The 19,453-nt window shown below is 40.2% G+C and overlaps 2 protein-coding genes across 2 annotated transcripts in view; both read right to left on the bottom strand.

Moving 5' to 3' along the window:
• Nucleotides 1-19,453, bottom strand: part of LOC127442934 (gastrula zinc finger protein XlCGF8.2DB-like) — a 171,061-nt gene that overhangs the window by 48,400 nt on the left and 103,208 nt on the right. The gene's annotated exons all lie outside the window — the stretch shown is intronic.
• LOC127442930 (gastrula zinc finger protein XlCGF8.2DB-like) lies at nucleotides 4,783-17,654 on the bottom strand. Its single transcript, XM_051701329.1, has 3 exons — nucleotides 17,610-17,654; nucleotides 17,132-17,287; nucleotides 4,783-7,718 (listed from the first exon to the last, which is right to left on the bottom strand). The coding sequence occupies exons 2-3, from the start codon at nucleotides 17,214-17,216 to the stop codon at nucleotides 6,679-6,681; spliced, it is 1,125 nt and encodes a 374-aa protein (XP_051557289.1). The 5' UTR covers nucleotides 17,217-17,287; nucleotides 17,610-17,654; the 3' UTR covers nucleotides 4,783-6,678.

Raw genomic sequence — 19,453 nt, 5'->3', positions numbered from 1 at the left:
AGGGTGTCAATGATTGTCTTCTGGACAACTGTCAGATCAGCAGTCTTCCCCATGATTTTGTAGCCTAGTGAACTAAACTGAGAGACCATTTTGAAGGCTCAGGAAACCTTTGCAGGTGTTTTGAGTTGATTAGCTGATTGGCATGTCAAAATATTCTAATTTTTTGAGATAGTGAATTGGTGGGTTTTGTGAGCCAAAATCATCACAATTAAAAGAACCAAAGACTTAAACTACTTCAGTCTGTGTGCATTGAATTTATTTAATACACGAGTTTCACAATTTGAGCTGAATTGTATATATTAGATGAAATCATGTTTAATGATCTCAAAACAAATAAAAAATATTTAATTCAAAATTACACTGCCTTCATTTAAGAAACGTTTTTTTTCTAATGTTCAATCATTTATATATTTTTTCTCTGCGCATGAATGCAGCAAGCGATGTTGGAAGAGGATATCCACAAGCACTAATCTAGAATAATTTTTATTTATTTTTTTAAAAGTTTCACTTCTCGTTAAGGTGTGGATTTGGCTTTGGGAAACTGACCAGCAGTTTTGTGCCACTTTATCCCAGAGCACAAATCGAAAGCAACAGGTGGTCGATTAAGTGAGATAATTCCACTATGAAATTCTCTATGCGAGAGCGGAAATCTTTACTAATCAAATGCTCAATTGTACAATGGAGGCAGGAAAGCAAAATACTCTGCCTGCAAATTAGGACACACTGATCTGCAAGATCATACATGTTTATTGGTTTTGATGCAGGGATTTTTTTGTGTGTGCGCGCCGGGATTCAAGGAAAAATGCTTTGCCAATATACAGTATTATTAATCTTACATATTCAATTGAGGGTGCTCTAACGTTTGCAACCCCGCAGAACTGGGCTTGCATCTAGCTGGCAGCTGAACTGACATGATGGCAAAACAACAAGATACATTACTTATCTATTAATTTATTATCGAATAGTAGTGTAGTCCACTAGCTCACCTTTTGCTGCACTACCATGTTCACGTAGCACATCCTCGTGCTCTCTGGCAATGTGATGCGTACGATTCCAAAATAAATATTTGCTAATTCTCACGGTCTCTCCACACTCCCTTTCGATTTCCTCATTCTTAACTTGGATTTATACTTTGCATTTATTTAGGTTATAAGGTTTGCAACTTCACTAAAAAATGTTTGAGCTCCATAACCTCAGGCCTATTGCTTATTTCACAGATTCCTAAACCAGTATATTACGAAGCACATTCTGGGTTGAGCGAGTGGCACTGAGCAGCCTGAGAGAGCGGAGTGGAATCTTCAAAAAGGTGCTCTCCGCTCAGGTGTAATTATCAACGCTCCGCTCACATGCTCCGATCTTAACGTGCTGCTCTGCTCTGAATGTGGGTGGTCCGTTAATTTTTGGTGCTCAAATAATAAAACAAGAACGGAATATGAGACACAAAAACATGTCATGGTAATCGTGGTATATCTATATTTGCTTAAACTTCCCATATGTGGACAGTAAATTGTGACTGGAATATGAAGTATGTAATTCAGCTATGGCAAGCCACAAGGTACTTATGTCATAAAATGCAAAGCAGACTGGTACCTCTTCGCTTTCACATCGCACAAATCAATTGAACCACAAAAGGACCCACAAACGAACCGGTTCACTTTTGGGTCTTTTAGGGGGGTCTGAGACCTCTTGGGTTGTTCACATGTACACGTTATACCGCTCTGAGAGCGCTTGGAGTGCTCAAATGAACTAGGTGTGAAAATGCCCCAAGAGACCACAGGTAGAGCAGGCGGACAGCTAAGAGACTACAGTGGAGCAGGGCGGGGCAGGTGGATGGCCAGAGGGCCAGGCAACCACTGGAAATCAACCAGGGGCTTTGGCGAGGCCGCAGGAGACTCTGGTAACGGTGAGGCCAGCTGTGGGTGTGACTGACTGGAGAGCGAGGCCAGGTGGGAGTGATAAGGGAGTGACTAGCATAGGGAACTCTCTGGAAGCTGGGGACTCAGAGGGCAGAGCCGCTGGGGACTCAAAGGTAAAGGCAGCTGGGGATTTAGGGTAGTGAGTTCAAGGAGCTGGGGACTCAGGCGAGTTTGCTGGCACCAAACCAGGAACCTCTTCAACCACTAAGGCTGGGACCACTGATGAGAGCACGCTAGTCAGACAAGAAATTGCAAGCAGAGTTTGAGCAACAAACTCTACCAACGTCACCATTTCACAGTCCAAAGGCACGAGTTCTCTTATATTTCTGTTCAAACCCAACCATTATACAGTGCGGAAAACCCACTCTGGTTGGTTGAGCTGAGCATCCAAGTCCCAACATTTTCACAATACTGTGAAACAGACAAGGATCCCTGGCGAAGCTTGAAAAACTGATCTGCTGGGTTCATGGTAGGTTCTTGCATTCTGTTATGAAGTTCTGGCAAGTTGCAGAACCCAAATGCCGATTTTATTTAATAAACTAAATAAACAAGAGGAAAGATACAAAAACAAAACAAGGCCAATAACTCGCTTCAAGAACTCAGCACAGTCAACACAGCAAGACAAAGAGAGGGTGGGTGACTGGGAGGGCCACTGAAGAACACTGAACTCATTGTCATGGTAATGAAACCAGTTTGAGTCGACTTTTGTTTTGTGACATGATGCATTACCATGCTGGAAGTAGCCATTAGAAGATGGGTAAATTGTGGCCATGAAGGGTTTCACATGTTCAGCAATATTACTCAAATAGGTTGTGGCATTCAAGTGATGATTGATTGGTATTAACGGGCCCAAAGTGTGCCAAGAAAACATTCCCCACACCATTACACCATCACTACTAGCCTGGACTGTTGACACATGAATTCATGCTGTTTGCATCAAATTCTGACCCCACCATCTGTATGCCTCAGCAGAAATCAAGATTCATCAGTCCAGGCTACGTTTTCCCAGTCTTCAACTGTCCAGTTTTGGTGAGCCTGTGCCCACTGCAGCCTCAGCTTTCTGTTCTTGGCTAACAGAAGTGGAACCAGACGTGATCATCTGCTGTTGTAGCCCACCCGCCTCAAGGTTCGATGTGTTCATTCTTAGATAGTATTCTGCTCACTACAACTGAGTGGTTATCTGAGTTACCGTAGCCTTTCTGTCAGCTCGAATTAGTCTGGCAATTCTTTGTTGACCTCTCTCATCAACAAGGCATTTCTGTCCGCAGAACTGCCGCTCGCTGGATGTTTTTTGTTTTTCGCAACATTCAGAGTAAAAACTTCAAACTGTGCTTGAAAATCCCAGGAGATCAGCAGTTACAGAAATACTCCAACCAGCCCTTCTGGCACAAACAATCATGCATCGGCCTATTTTTATGGTTGATGTGAAGATTAACTGAAGCTTCTGACCCATATCTGATGATTTTATGCATTGCACTGTTGCCACATGATTGGCTGATTAGATAATCGCATGAATAAATATTGAACAGGTGTTTCTAATAAAGTGCTCGGTGAGTATATACACTATATTGCCAAAAGTATTCGCTCATCTGCCTTTAGACACATATGAACTTAAATGACATCCCATTCTTAATCCATAGGGTTTAATATGACGTCAGCCCACCCTTTGCAGCTATAACAGCTTCAACTCTTCTGGGAAGGCTTTCCACAAGGTTTAGGAGTGTGTTTATGGGAATTTTTGACCATTCTTCCAGAAGCGCATTTGTGAGGTCAGACACTGATTTTGGACGAGAAGGCCTGGCTCGCAGTCTTCGCTCTAATTCATCCCAAAGGTGCTCTGTCGGGTTGAGGTCAGGACTCTGTGCAGGCCAGTCAAGTTCTTCCACACCAAACTCGCTCATCCATGTCTTTATGGACCTTGCTTTATGCACTGGTGCGCAGTCATGTTGGAACAGGAAGGGGCCATCCCCAAACTGTTCCCACAAATTTGGGAGCATGGAATTGTCCAAAATCTCTTGGTATGCTGAAGCATTCAGAGTTCCTTTCACTGGAACTAAGGGGCCAATCCCAGCTCCTGAAAAACAACCCCACACCATAATCCCCCCTCCTCCAAACTTCACAGTTGGCACAATGTAGTCAGACAAGTACCGTTCTCCTGGCAACCGCCAAACCCAGACTCGTCCATCAGATTGCCAGATGGAGAAGCGTGATTCGTCACTCCAGAGAACGCGTCTCCACTGCTCTAGAGTCCAGTGGTGGCGTGCTTTACACCACTGCATCCGACGATTTGCATTGCACTTGGTGATGTATGGCTTGGATGCAGCTGCTCGGCCATGGAAACCCATTCCATGAAGCTCTCTGCGCACTGTTCTTGAGCTAATCTGAAGGCCACATGAACTTTGGAGGTCTGTAGCGATTGACTCTGCAGAAAGTTGGCGACCTCTGCGCCTCTGCATCCGCTGACCCCGCTCTGTCATTTTACGTGGCCTACCACTCCGTGGCTGAGTTGCTGTCATTCCCAATCGCTTCCACTTTGTTATAATACCACTGACAGTTGACTGTGGAATATTTAGTAGCGAGGAAATTTCACGACTGGACTTGTTGCACAGGTGGCATCCTATCACAGTACCACGCTGGAATTCACTGAGCTCCTGAGAGCAGCCCATTCTTTCACAAATGTTTGTAGAAGCAGTCTGCATGCCTAGGTGCTTCATTTTATACACCTGTGGCCATGGAAGTGATTGGAAAACCTGAATTCATTTATTTGGATGGGTGAGCGAATACTTTTGGCAATATAGTGTATATATATATAGTGTAGATGTACCACATAGGTAAATGAAAAAATTAAACAACTTACAACAAATAATTGATTGATAAGATTTTTAATTGAATTTTAATTGTACTTCAAGACAGCAACAATATATACACCTCTACACGAAAACAATAACACAGTCATTTGTTTATAATTTTCAACCCATTGAGACTGATGCTTCCATAACGATCACAAGCCAATCTCTTAATTTAAAGAAAAACTTTTTACCAGCTACATAATGTTCCCCTCTGTGACATTTAATCTGCAAAATGTGCAAAACTTTCAAAAATCACAGAAAACCAAAAGTTTACATTTGCAAGGCATAAAAAACTTGTACAAAGCTCAGTGGTAAAAGACGCTGGCTACCACCCCTGGAGTTCGCTAGTTTGAATCCCAGGGCGTGCTGAGTGACTCCAGCCAGGCTTCCTAAGCAACCAAATTGGCCCGGTTGCTAGGGAGGGTAGAGTCACATGGGGTTACCTCCTCGTGGTCGCTATAATGTGGTACGTTCTCGGTAGGGCGCGTGGTGAGTTGAGCGTGGATGCCACGGTGGATGGCCTGAAGCCTCAACACGTGCTATGTCTCCGTGGCAACGCGCGCAACAAGCCACGTGATAAGATGCGCGGGTTGATGGTCTCAGAAGCGGAGGCAACTGGGATTCATCCTCCGCCACCTGGATTGAGGCGAATCACTATGTGAACATGAGGACTTAAAAGCGCACTGGGAATGGGGCATTCCAAATTGGGTAAAAAAAATAAAATAAAAAAAAAAACTTGTACAAGATTTGGCTAAATGTCCTTGTTTACACCTGGTATAAGATGCGTTTCAGGTGATTGATCTGATCACAAGTGGACAGACGATTTACACCTGATCACTCAAATCGATCTTGTGACCATTTGTTTGCAAGACCCGAAACACATGTTAATACCAGGTGTAAATGTGGTCAGTCTAGCACTGGCCCGTGCAAGTGACAGTTCGTTAATTGGCCCAAAGCTCTGTTGCAGCCAGCTTCACTGAAAAAAAGGGGAAAATGCTGGTTGTTCGATTTATTAAATCATATTATTTGCGATCTACAGAACACATTGGGTTTCTCTTTTAAACTTGTTTTCTTTGCTTTTGATTAATGTAATTCTCTAAAATGAATTAGATTAAATTATGTAGTGTGAATGTGAACCAATCAAGTATGTTCAACAGCACAAATACTGTATATTTTTATGCTTGTTCAAATTACATACATATTAAAATGAGCCAATACAACACAATTCTTGAACATTTTGTTACAGCTTAATTTCACTGAATTCAATCTACTTTTTTTTTTTTTTAATGGATGTAATGGGGTAAGGTGGGCAAGGAGGCAGCGGGAACCGGCTGAACAGTCAACGTAAGTTTTAATAACATTAATGAACTCAAATCAGCTTAAACACATAGACACACACACAGCGGCCTCATGTGTCTCTCTCTCTCGAACTGGCACCTCTGGCTCGTCTTTATACCCCTCTTGGCTGATTAGCCCAATTCAGGGCCGGGTGTGTGTCCTCATGGCCCGGCCCGGCCCTCCTCCTCATCACAATGGAGTTTTACTTAATCCATTTGTGTTGGTACTATATGGATACATTTTGTTGACAACTGAAACTGGGTGGGGGAATTGTAGTTCTCAGCATGCTTTTGTGGGACTTGATCGGGAGAGTAAACATTTTGAAATTAAGTGTTATTTTGTGTTTTTGAGAAACTACTTAACATTTAGCATTCTAGCACATGCTATTGTTAGCGAACTAGCATAACCTAACAATGTAAATAAGTAATGTGACAAAAAAAGATTATGTAAATCTGATTAAATTAAAACACAGGTTAGCCTGTCCTGTTTGTAATTATATTACTCATTTTATTATTCTGTGTATCACTGTATATTTTGTGTGTACTGGAAGCTTCTGTGACTGAAGAGACATTCCTTTAGTCTGTGAGCAAACTTGGCAAAATAGCTCTTTCTGAGTCCGATTCTGATGGCATGTAAAAATGCTTCTCTCTAGCATGTATTCCAATGTGGTTCTCAAGTCTTCCTTTGAATTTGAAACTCCTTCCACAGTGATGGCATGTGAAGGACTTCTTTCCAATGTGAAGTCCCATGTGACAGTCCAGACTTTCTTTACTTGAGAAACTCTTTCCACATTGATGGCAGGTGAAAGGCTTCTCTCCAGAGTGAATTCTCATGTGGATATTAAGGCTTCCTTTTTGTGTGAAACTCTTTCCACACTGACAGCATGTGAAATGCTTCTCTGCAGTGTGAATTCTCATGTGTTGCTTCAGTATTCCTTCATTTGTAAAATTATTTCCACACTGAAGACAAGTGAAATGCTTCTCTCCAGTGTGAATGAACATGTGTTGCTTGAGGTTTTCTTTATTTTTGAAATTCTCTCCACACTGGTGGCAGGTGTAAGGCTTTCTAATATGAACTGCTATGTGATAATCACGGCTTTTTTTTAATGTAAAACTCTTTCCACAATGATAGCAAACAAAACACTTCACTCCAGTGTGAATTCTCATATGGCTGTCAAGACCTCCTATACCTTTGCATCTCTTTCCACACTGATGGCATGCAAAAGACTTATTTCTAATATGAACTGCTGTGCGATAATCAAGGCTGTTTTTAAATGCAAAATTCTTTCCACAATGATAGCATACGAAACGCTTCTCTCCAGTGTGAGTTATGATGTATCTTTTAAGACCTCCTTTACCTGTGCAACTCTTTCCACACTGATGACATGTGTCAGGATTCTCTCCAGTGTGAATTCTCATGTGACGATTCAAGCTTCCTTGACGAGTGTAACTCTTTCCACACTGAGAACAAGTGAAAGATTTTTTGGATTTTGTTTCTTCAGTCTGTGAGTCACTAAAAGATTGTTCTCCAGTAATGACATCAACAGGTATCTGATACTGATGTTTCTCCTCCTCTTCCTTCAGATCTTGACTTTCCTCTTTCAGCTCCATCAGGTCTAAAAGTAAAATATATAAAATTGTTAAAAATAAATTCAAGAGCAATTAAAAGGAATATTTTAGTTATGATAAAAATCACAAAATGATCATTTTCTCCCTCTTATGCATCTCAAACTTGTATGATTTTTGTTCTTCAGAGGAACACAAATGAAGATATTCTGATGGAGATACAGTATGATGTGAATATAGTAATACAATTTAAGTCAAGGGGTCCAACACTTTCAATCTACAAGGCAGTGTCAAGGTAATTAATTCGACTCGAGTGGTTTAATCAAGCGAGAAGTGTAATTGTTCTTCAAATCATGATCGTGCCAAGGAGACTACAGGTGTCAAGATTTATATTGATTTCTCACCCAAAACTGATTATAACACTTGGACTAAACCACTCTAGTTATATGGATTACTTTTATGCTGCCTTTATGTTCTTTTTAGAGTCTGGGTGTTTTGGACCCCTTTGACTTAAATTGCATGGATAAAAACATATCATACATCAGTGAAAATATCTTAATTTGTGTTCCACAGAAGAAAGTAAGTCATACAAGCTTGAGATGGCAAAAGGGTGGTTAAAAGATAAGAGAATTATCATTTTTGGGTGACCTATTCCTTTTATTTTTTCATATAAAAAATTAAATAAAAAAAGCTTCACAAAGCTAAAAATGAACTTATTTGTATGAATATTGTTGGTGTGATATAAACATTATGAACATGACAAAAACATTTTTATGTCTTGACAAGACTTGCAGTTAGGGATCTCCCGATACTGATACTGGTATCGGAATCGTGTCCGATACCGCTCTCATGTTCTTCTACTCACTCTTGTAAAAAAATGCTCCGATACAAAAATTGATACCATCTGACGTACGAATGTCATTGAGTAAACATTCAGCACACAAATTGAAATTGCGTTATGATCAAGTGAGACTGTTTAGCCACAAAAGCTGCAATTTAATGAGATAAATTATAGTTGGAACGTGCTGCGTACTTCAAATGTGAGCGCTTGTGAATGTGTTGTGAATGTGCTCCTCCTTGACTCGACTACTACTACTAATAAATAACAGAATTACTAATGATTTATTAAGCAATCTCACATGTGATGCTCTGTTATGCAGCACTTTGTCTGACAAAAATAACTCCAATGTTGTATTTTAGATTGTGCTGTGAAGTTCTGTATAAAATCACTTCATTTGATAAAAACAATACAATGTTGAAAATTAATTGATCTATTTTAATTTCATTAAATAAACATATTCATTAACTTTAAACACAATTTTGATGATCAACTGAAATACACTGTTGATATGAAAAAAAAAAAACAATAAAAAAAAAAAAAACAAAACAGGTATCAGACTCTGAATAATGGAAATATTGCAAAATGACGTGTAAGCCACATGGACAACTTTGAGACATTAGGGTCCTTTATTATGATTTAAAGGGAGTCTCTATCAATTGCTATTGTATTGAGATGAAGACCTGGGGCCTCATGTATAAAACTTTTAAAAGATTATTCTATAAGATATTAAGACATGTTTTAAGAGGATACATCTTTAATAGGCTATCATGTATTATTCTCATCCCACTGACATTATTTTTGGAAGCATAAATCTAAATTCTCTGGACATTTTAAAATTGTTTAAGAATATATTTTTAAATCCTTACAAGATAGATACATTTTACTGGATATTTACTGAAAATTCTGCAGTGAAAACACTATTGTCTGACATCGAATCACTCAAGAGCGTTTTAAAAATAAAACACGCAAACTTACCTTTTTACTAACTTAGACTTATTAAACCAAAAACCCTGCCTTTTTAATTAGTAATGTAAAATTAATATAGCCTAATATCAGCTGGATAACAATTATATATTATTTGTGTGCTTAACTCCATTCTTCAAAATTCAAAATGAATTTAGAAACAGTTTGTTCGGTTCATTACTTGTCTAGTTGTAGTGATGGGAATGAACCAGTTCAAAAAACGATTCAGTAGTTCTTTTACGTCATCGCGTAATGACGTCACTGTACATAATGCTAAAACCCAGGCGTCGTGGAATACATGCTCAAACACATTCAATAAAGCCATATGTAAGTGCATATTGCTAATTATTACATTTTATTCAATTCATTTCTAATAATAAGGGTGTTTTTTGCCATCAGTGTTTCATTCGTGTTCATTTCAAGATGGTGCAAGCATGGCTGCTGCGTTGCGAGCTCCGACACAACATTGCAGTTTGTTTGTTTTGTTAACAATTCTTATGTTTTTTGTCTTGGATGTTGTCTGCCTTATTGTCTATGACAGACAAACACTTTTGGACATTGGTTCTGCAATTGCACACCATAAACCGGACTTCAAATTCCTCAATGCCGACCCACTGTTTACAAACACGGCAGCGGAGCCCTTTGTCTGGGCAGCCCGGCCGTGGAAACGCAAAAGGAAAAGGGGAAGGAGAGCCAGCGTTCTCATCAGAGTAAGATGTCGCGCAAATCGACCCCTGCTACCCAGTATTCTGCTGGCAAATGTTCAGTCTCTGGACAACAAGTTCTGCGAGCTGAGAGCGTGGATCTCTTTCCAACGAGAGACGAGGGACTGCTGCATTATCTGCCTTACAGAAACTTGGATGTCTGCTGAGATTCCAGATTCAGCCATCGAACCCGTAGGGTTCTCTGTGCACCGAGCGGACAGAGCGAAAGACCTCTCAGGTAAAAGCAGAGGTGGTGGTGTATGTTTTATGATCAACGAATCCTGGTGTGATCAGAGTACATTCTATCAAGTCTTTCTGCTCCCCTGATCTGGAATTTCTCATGCTTCTGTGTCGACCATTCTGGCTACCGAGGGAATTCACAGCAGTCATTATCACTGCTGTGTACATCCCCCCACAAGCTGACACAGACCGGGCACTCAAGGAACTGTATGGGAGTATAAGTGAGCAAGAAACCACGCACCCTGAGGCCGCGTTCATTGTGACCGGGGACTTTAACAAAGCCGATTTTAAATCAATCACACCAAAATACCACCAACACATCAGTTTCAACACACGAGGGGACCGGGTTTTGGACCATTGCTACTCTCCCTTCCGGGATGGCTACAGATCCCTCCCCCGCCCACCATTTGGCAAATCGGACCACTCTTCCATTCTGCTTCTGCCTGCTTACAGGCAGAAACTGAAACAGGGACACCCACCCTCAGAACGATCCAGTGCTGGTCAGACCAATCAGAATCTATGCTACAAGACTGTTTTGATCAAGCGGACTGGGAGATGTTCCGGTCCGCCTCTGATGACGAAATCGAGGTTTACACTGATAGCGTAACGTGTTTCATCAGAAAGTGCATAGAGGATGTTGTTCCGACCAAAACAATATGGATCTTCCCCAACCAGAAGCCATGGATAAATAGTGATGTTCGCGTGGCACTTGATGCGCAGACCTCCGCTTTTAATTCCGGGAACGCGGAGGAGCATAAACAAGCCAGTTATGCACTCCGCAAAACTATCAGGGCAGCCAAACGCCAGTACAGGGACAAGATTGAAGGACAGTTTAACACCACCAACTCTAGAAGCATGTGGCAAGGAATTAATATCATCACAGACTTTAAAGTGAATAAAAACTCCGCCGTGAACACTGCTGTTTCTCTCCCGGATGAGCTAAATCTTTTTATGCTCGTTTCAAAGGAAATAACACCGCCCTCATGGAGAGAGCTCTCGCGGCCGAAGCTACAGTGGTTAGTTCACTCTCCGTCTCTGTAACGGATGTAACCCGATCCTTCCGACGGGTGAATATCCGTAAAGCCGTGGGTCCAGATGGCATTACGGGCCGCGTCATCAGAGCGTGCGCGAACCAACTGGCTGGTGTTTTTACGGACATTTTCAACCTTTCCCTCTCCTTGTCTGTGGTCCCCACATGCTTTAAAACATCCACCATTGTGCCTTAAATGAATGGTGTCCTGTTGCTCTGACCCCCATCATCAGCAAATGCTTTGAGAGACTAATAAGAGATTACATCTGCTCTGTACTGTCTCCCTCACTGGACCCATTGCAGTTTGCTTACAACTGCTCCACCGATGATGCCATTGCATCTACACTACACACTGCTCTCTCCCACCTGGAAAAAAGGAACACTTATGTGAGAATGCTGTTTGTAGACTACAGCTCAGCATTCAACACCAAAGTGCCCTCCAAGCTTGATGTAAAACTCTGGGCTTAAACAGCTGGCTGTGCAGCTGGATCCTGGACTTCCTGTCAAGCAGACGCCAGGTTGTTATAATGGGCAGCAACATCTCCTCTTCACTGACCTTCAACACTGGAGCCCCGCAGGGCTGTGTTCTCAGCCCACTCCTGTATTCCCTGTACACACATTACTGTGTGGCAACACACTGCTCCAATGCCATCATTAAGTTTGCTGATGATACGACGGTGGTAGGTCTGATCACTGACAATGATGAAACAGCCTACAGAGAGGAGGTGCACATGCTGACACGCTGGTGTCAGGAGCACAACCTCTGCCTCAACGTCAGCAAGACAAAGGAGCTTGTGGTGGACTTCAGGAGAAAAGACAGAGAACACAGCCCCATCACCATCAATGGAGCACCAGTGGAGAGAGTCAGCAGCTTCAAGTTCCTGGGTGTCCACATCACTGAGGAACTCACATGGTCCGTCCACACGGAGGCCGTTGTGAAGAAGGCTCATCAGCGCCTCTTCTTCCCGTGACGGCTGAGGAAGTTGGAACGAACCGCCACATCCTCACATGGTTGTACACCAGCACTGTAGAGAGCATCCTGACTGGCTGCATCACTGCCTGGTATGGCAATAACACCACCCTCAACTGCAAAGCCCTGCAAAGTGTGGTGCGAACTGCCAGACACATCATCGGAGGTGTGCTTCCTTCCCTCCAGGACATATATACCAGGCGGTGTGTGAAAAAAGCTCGGAGGCTCATCAGAGACTCCAGCCACCCGAGCCATAGGCTGCTCTCACTGCTACCATCAGGCAGGCGGTATCGCAGCATCAGGACCCGCACCAGCCGACTCCATGACAGCTTCTTCCCCCAACCAATCAGACTTTTGAACTCTTGATCTCTCACGATCAATATACATCAGCACTGCACTTTATTAATCTTATTATCTCACACTGGACTGTCATAAATTATATTCTCTTAATAACACACTGGCAACTGACTATCAACCGACAGCCTGAATGTCAATACAGTACAATACAACCTACTGTACATTTTATATATACTATATATTCTATTTTTATTGTATAATGTGTATTCTATATTGTGTGTATTGTATACTGTAAATTGAAACATATGTTAAATTGTGATGTGTAAATCTGATGTTTATTGTAAATTGGTATATGTCTCATCACAGTCATTACTGCTATGTTGCTCAGAACTGCACCCAAGACTTTCACCCACTATTGTGTATATGGTTGTGTGACAATAAAAGTGATTTGATTTGATTCAGTGATTTTACATCTTGGATACGTTTTCTACATTAAAGTTTTACACCTAAAGCACCCAGTACTGACACTGATATACAAATGTGGACGTTCTACGTGTCTCGTGCATACAAAATTAATAAACTAGTCTTAATCAACTCACCCTTTTTACAGAAACCATGATCCAGCTCATAATAACTTGAAACATAATCTGCATGCACAATACTCAATAGTAAAATTCATTTACATCTCTCGATTAAAAAGTTTCGCCCCCTCATTCAAGTCCTCGGTTCACGCATGCTCATCAGCAGCTCACTCATCAGTTCTCAGAATTTCAGACATGTCTGAAAGAGGAGATTCTCAGATCAGTGTACTGTTGACTCGAGAACTGTTGTGACCAGGTCATCATCATCATACCTTTATAAAACAGTAATACAATCAAGTCATAAACATTTCCAGTATGTTTTATTTGTTATACTTTCTGCTGTTCAGCAAAATACATCAGAAACATACATTTTGCTCCCCTTACTCACATGGCACATCGTCAAGTATCATCAGCTCATCAATTCTCAGTATGTTGGACATCTCTGAAAGAGGCGATTCTCAGTTCACTGTACTGTTCACTTGAGAACTGCAGTGAGCGACTCATTGTAGTTTACTTGAGAATAGTTGCAACCGGAGTGTTCAGTCCGAGTTTGTGAACTAGTTGGAGCGGTTCATTGCAAAGAAGAGTAAGTAAACGCAGATATCACCAGTTCTAGGAACATATTAGGCTATTCCCGGTTATCGGCTCATTTCTAGTCGGAGTGTCAGGCACGTCTAAGAGACAGGTAAAGGTCTGGATCTGTGTTGACTCGGGACACGAACTGTTTCAAACGATTCAGTCCGATTTGGTGAACGGGTTCAACTCGTTCACTGAAAAGAACCAGTTCAAAAGAACGATTTGTTCACGAATTGGACATCACTATCTAGTTGGAGTCACCAATTCAAACAAACCAGTAAAAAAGTTTTTATAAATCGTGATGTGTGTGTGGGAAATTGCGTACGTACAAAATGGGCATTGAAATGTGCATTCACAATTTCCCATGCACACATCAACGTTTATACATCAGGGTAGGGTTGCACCAGCTGTGCGTAAGGTCTCACGTATGTTGGGACGTAAAGGGCTTAGTAACTACTAGTTAGTTTCTAATCAAGTCAGTGCTTAATTTGGTTGCATCGCCTGTTTTTAAGGCAAGACTTAACTAGTAGGTCGTAAGCTGTCTGTAAAGTAATGCATAGTCACATAGTATGATGTTTACCTGTATTGATCCAATAAATAGCCTTCAAATTTGTACACAGAAGTGTTAAACAGCTGTGAATATAAGTTTGATCTTGTTACGGATGATGTTCAAACCTTGTCATGTAACTGTCAGCTGTAATAAATTATATCCCCATTGAAATACGATATGTAATAAAACAAGATTTCATTATTGGTATATTTAGCCTATGTAAATAAAAATATTCAATAACTGTATCTAAAATGAGTAAGGGACAATAAATAAATAAAAATACATCAGGCTGTAAAAATAGACATTTATTCATTTTAATATCTATTTCGTATATGTTGAAACTTGACACCGGGCGGCGTACACAGGAAAGTGCACCGTTAGAACGGTTTCATGCTGAAGAGCTAAGTTTTTTTACATAATGTTTTCTCTCGTAAATGTAAACGAGTGTAAATGTCAACATCATACTGTATGTCGAAAGGATTGAAGTCTGTCAACCAAAACATGAGCTCATTGATGTCATAAAATATCAGTCTGTTTTATTATTCTATCCGTTATTCCTGGTCGGAGGCTGCCGTAAATATTTAGCTTATATGTAGGGTTACGTCCTACCTAAGTTTAATGGTGCAACGCTCAAATATTTAGTCGAGCGTAAATTGTGACTTAGTGCCCATTTACGCCACAACTAGGATGAGTTGTAACTTGTGTATTGCTAGTGCAACCGGCCCCAGGTATAGTCATAAATGTTTTTCCTTTAATGACATGAAGGTGAGTAAATTATGACAGAATTAAATTTTTTGGGTAAAGTATTCCTTTAACTAGAAACACATTTATGGAATTATCAGGGCTCGACATTAACGCTTGTCCAGGACAAGTGGATTTATGAAGGGACAAGTAAAAGACGATTTTATTTGCCCGACCAGACAAGTAGACTGATAAAAACGTCAATAAATAAAAAATAACCTGCTATATTAGTGATATAGCCTAGGCCTGTGTCACTTATTAAAAAGTTAATATTCTTATTGTGCTTTTAAAAATAACCTACAGGGTCTGAAATTCGCCGTGGGACTGCAAGTATTGCACAAATCATTCCAGTTTATAATCAACAACTAAGCTGTCAATGTTGCAAGCGCACAACATTGGAGCGATAGTTTTACCGGCTTTCATATTTTGCCGCTCCCTCATAATACAGCGCATTTGACAAGAAGGGCAGAAAAAGCAAAAATGACTGAGACTAACCTGATGCCTAACATCTCCTTCTGTGTTCCACAGAAGAGAGAAATATAAAGACTTGAGGGTGAGTAATGACAGAAATTTCATTATGACATAATATATCATATAAATGTAAGTCAGCACATGACTGCATCACGTCTTGCTGGGAAACAAATGACTTAAGGCCACAATGTAGGCTACATACTTTAAAAATCATTCCATCCGATTAAAACTGGAGGTAAGTATTGAGAAAAGAAACCCAGTGAGATTTAGGTGAGATTGTTTTAATTTTTTAGAATTATGTAAATGTTTTAGTATTACAAATTGTACTCTGGGTAAAATTATAACTCGGGAGTGTGTGGGGCGGGGGGGGGGGGAGGGGGAGCGGGTGGTTAATACTCAAGTTGATTGCATAGGTGTACTATTAGGTTAGGCATCTGTCAACAGACTGGTGTGTAAAAAGCTTTTAATAACTAAAAGCTCAGCAAGTAAAGACACTGACTACCACACCTGAAGTCGCAAGTTCGAATCCAGGGCGTGCTGAGTGACTCCAGTCAGGCTTCCTAAGCAACCAATTGGCCCGGTTGCTAGGGAGGGTAGAGTCACATGGGGTAACCTCCTCGTGGTCACAATAATGAGGTTCTCGATCTCGGTGGGGCTTGTGGTGAGTTGTGTGTGGATGCCGCGGCGAATAGCGTGAAGCCTCCACACACGCCATGTCTCCGTGGTAACATGCTCAACAAGCCACGTGATAAGATCGGCGGAATGACGGTCTCAGGTGCGGAAGCAAGATTTGTCCTCCGCCACCCAGATTGAGGCGAGTCACTATGCCACCACGAGTACTTAGAGAGCATTGGGAATTGGGCATTCCAAAAAAAAAAAAAAAAAGATCTGATGAACTCTCTAGTAAGATTTAGCAGCAGTTGACAATAGCTTTGCCCTCACTGGTGAGGTAAACGCTTATGAAGCTTAAATGTACTTTTATTAATAAATTTGTAATGATTAATATTGTTTTTAAATACAGTTTAAAGGATAATAAGACTAAACACAAACTACATTTAACTTGTTTTAAAAAGATTTGGTGGTAATGATTCAATGAGTCACTCGTATAATGAAAAAGACACTCAGTTGTCGCCAGCTATTTACAATATAACAACTAATAAGTGATCGAAACTTTTTGATTCACTGATTCAACATTTTTTAACTGGGATGAATTAATTCTCATTAGTTAGCAGTAATTAAAGGTGCATTTGGTAATTATTTATGTATTTCATATTGGACTTACTCTGACATGGTGGCACCCATGTGCAGACCCTCTCCATGTAGAATAAAACAGCTTTTATAAGGTTACTGATATGACTGAAGTCTTCATTTTAATGTGAACGGTGATGACTTTATACATATGTTTCAAAATTACAATTCATTTATTTAGGAGTAAAACTTTTTTAATGAGGAAAATTAATGAGTTCGCCTTTAATGATGAAACAAGAATAAATACAAACCTCTTTGTTCTTCAGTATCTTCAGTTTTTATCCCACATGTTTGTGTAATACTGATGTCTTCACTCTCTTCTTTAATAAACTCCATCTTTACAGCAGTTTGTCACACAGATCTCAGTCGTTTCATCTGGAGTTTTTCTTCCGTATCTGGAAACTTTTCTTCATCACGTTGAAGATGTTGGAAAAATCAACAGAAAGAGAAAGAAATGTGAAGTTATTCTTTCTGTTTCTCATGTGGAAATGTGTAAAGCAGCACAGAAAATAACACAAGCATGTTGCGGCATTTACGAGAGAACAACTATCAGAACTTCACATAAAACATTACGATGATATTTATATTCAGTAATAATCTAGACACACTTATTTCATATTAATACATTAAAACGATCTCAATCATATAAAAAAAATTGTAGGAACACATTTAAAATAACTTCAAAACAATTTAGAATTTTAAACTCATTAAACTCTGAAACACACAAACCTTCTGCAGTCAAACAACAAGAGAATCACGGCGCAGCCCTGATGACGTCACTAACGCACATGGCGGATCAGAGAAACAAAATAAAAGTCCTTTCACTCCGAAACGATTAGGCCCAAAGCGCAAAATTAATGTAATAATAAAATTATAACAATAATTCTTTGTTCAATGTCTCTGGTGGAACAAACATTAACATAAACCATTTAGGTGCAAAGTAAAGCTTTAGATATTTGGTTGTAATAATAATAACGACAAATGCAATTTCACATACATTTCCTAAGTTTGGTTAATTCATGAATAAATTCATGTTGTGCAGTTATAGGTTAAATCACACTCCAGCAAACACATTTACGTTGTGGTGACATACATAGAAATGTAAAAGATGTGAGAAGGCTGTAGCAACGTTGTTGTACATATTACATTGTACATACATAAAACATATTAGGTCTAATTAAGAATAATAACTTGCATAAAATAAATAATAAAAGACCCAGCATTGAAGAATTGCAACATTTGTTTACAGCAATCACACCACCTTTTTAAAATTACAATGTGGGGGTCATATTGAATGCCATAGCTTGCTAAAGTCACACAATAGACCTTTTTCACTGACTGTGATGATGCGTTTCCACCTTATTTAGCAGGGTAAATCTCTCGATTTTTTTAATAGTATGCATTTTTTTAAATATTGAGTGTAAGTTTATAACATTTGTGTTATATTACCCTGGAATTAGTTAAAAAAAATAAATTACCACAGCTGCTAGGGGGTTTCTATTACAGCTGCTGAGAGAGTGGCAGTAAATTTGGCATCTTCTCCCATTTTCCTGTCATAATCCACTGCTCTCTATTTTTTTCCTCTTCTGGAAAGTCATTCAAACGTAATAGTGGGGGATTACTTTTGCTCTTGGAGCAAATGGGTAAGTGAAAATTATATTTGCTGTGATCTCCCATTCACTCCCATTCACCCGTCAAAGTTCACCCTGCAATCGTTTACTTCCACGTTCCAAAACCCAGAGTGTGAAAAAGGTCTATAGAAACTAGCACGTAGCCATCTTGAAAATTTTGTCTCAGAACTTAGCGGTTTGTGGTGATGGGGACGTGGCCGAGTGACATCTGTGGAGAGTGAGGCCGCGAGAGGAAGAACAGTAAGGATTGACACCTGTGGGAAATTATCTCTAACAGCTGTTTGTGTTTGCAGTGAGAGCTGAGAGGGATAAAAGAGCAGTCCAGACTGCCGGAGGGGAGGGGAGGGGAGAGCGAGAGCGACACACAAGCCGACTGTGTGTGTGTGTTGAATATTCTGTTGAAAAGCCAGTAGTGTGTGTAAGACTGAGAAAGTGTGGGAAATAAATACACTCGTTAAATTGTTTATCTGGCTCCCGGTTCCTCCTTCAACGAGAGAGCTTGTAAACTGTCACACGGTTCTATATAGATATTTATGGTGTTGATGTCAAAGTATAATTAGCTAGCGAAGTGGATTTACAGGTTATAGAGTTGTCAGAAGTTATCATAAGTATTTTAGGGTGTTCAGGGGATGTCATAAGAACTGAAAGCAGACCGATTTTAGGGATTTTAGAACAAGAGTACTTCATTCATAAATACACAAGATATTACCTTCATACTGTGGACATACTGATGTGCCTCTGTGCTCATGAAACTCCAGACAACACAAAGTCATTAAAATTATCTCTGAACGGCACCTCTGACCATCTTCTCAAATTTCTTTAATGTTGAACTTACATGTGTAATAATACAAGCTGTCACTGTTGGAAATTTAATAACAACTACACATTTAAACAAATTATTAACAAGTTGAAACCTAAAAATTAACCAGAATTACACGTATA

Source organism: Myxocyprinus asiaticus, chromosome 6, assembly GCF_019703515.2.
Source record: "Myxocyprinus asiaticus isolate MX2 ecotype Aquarium Trade chromosome 6, UBuf_Myxa_2, whole genome shotgun sequence".
Classification (NCBI taxonomy): Eukaryota; Metazoa; Chordata; class Actinopteri; order Cypriniformes; family Catostomidae; genus Myxocyprinus; species Myxocyprinus asiaticus.
The sequence above is the reverse complement of the archived record's forward strand: the minus strand, read 5'-3'. Positions and strand labels throughout refer to the sequence as shown.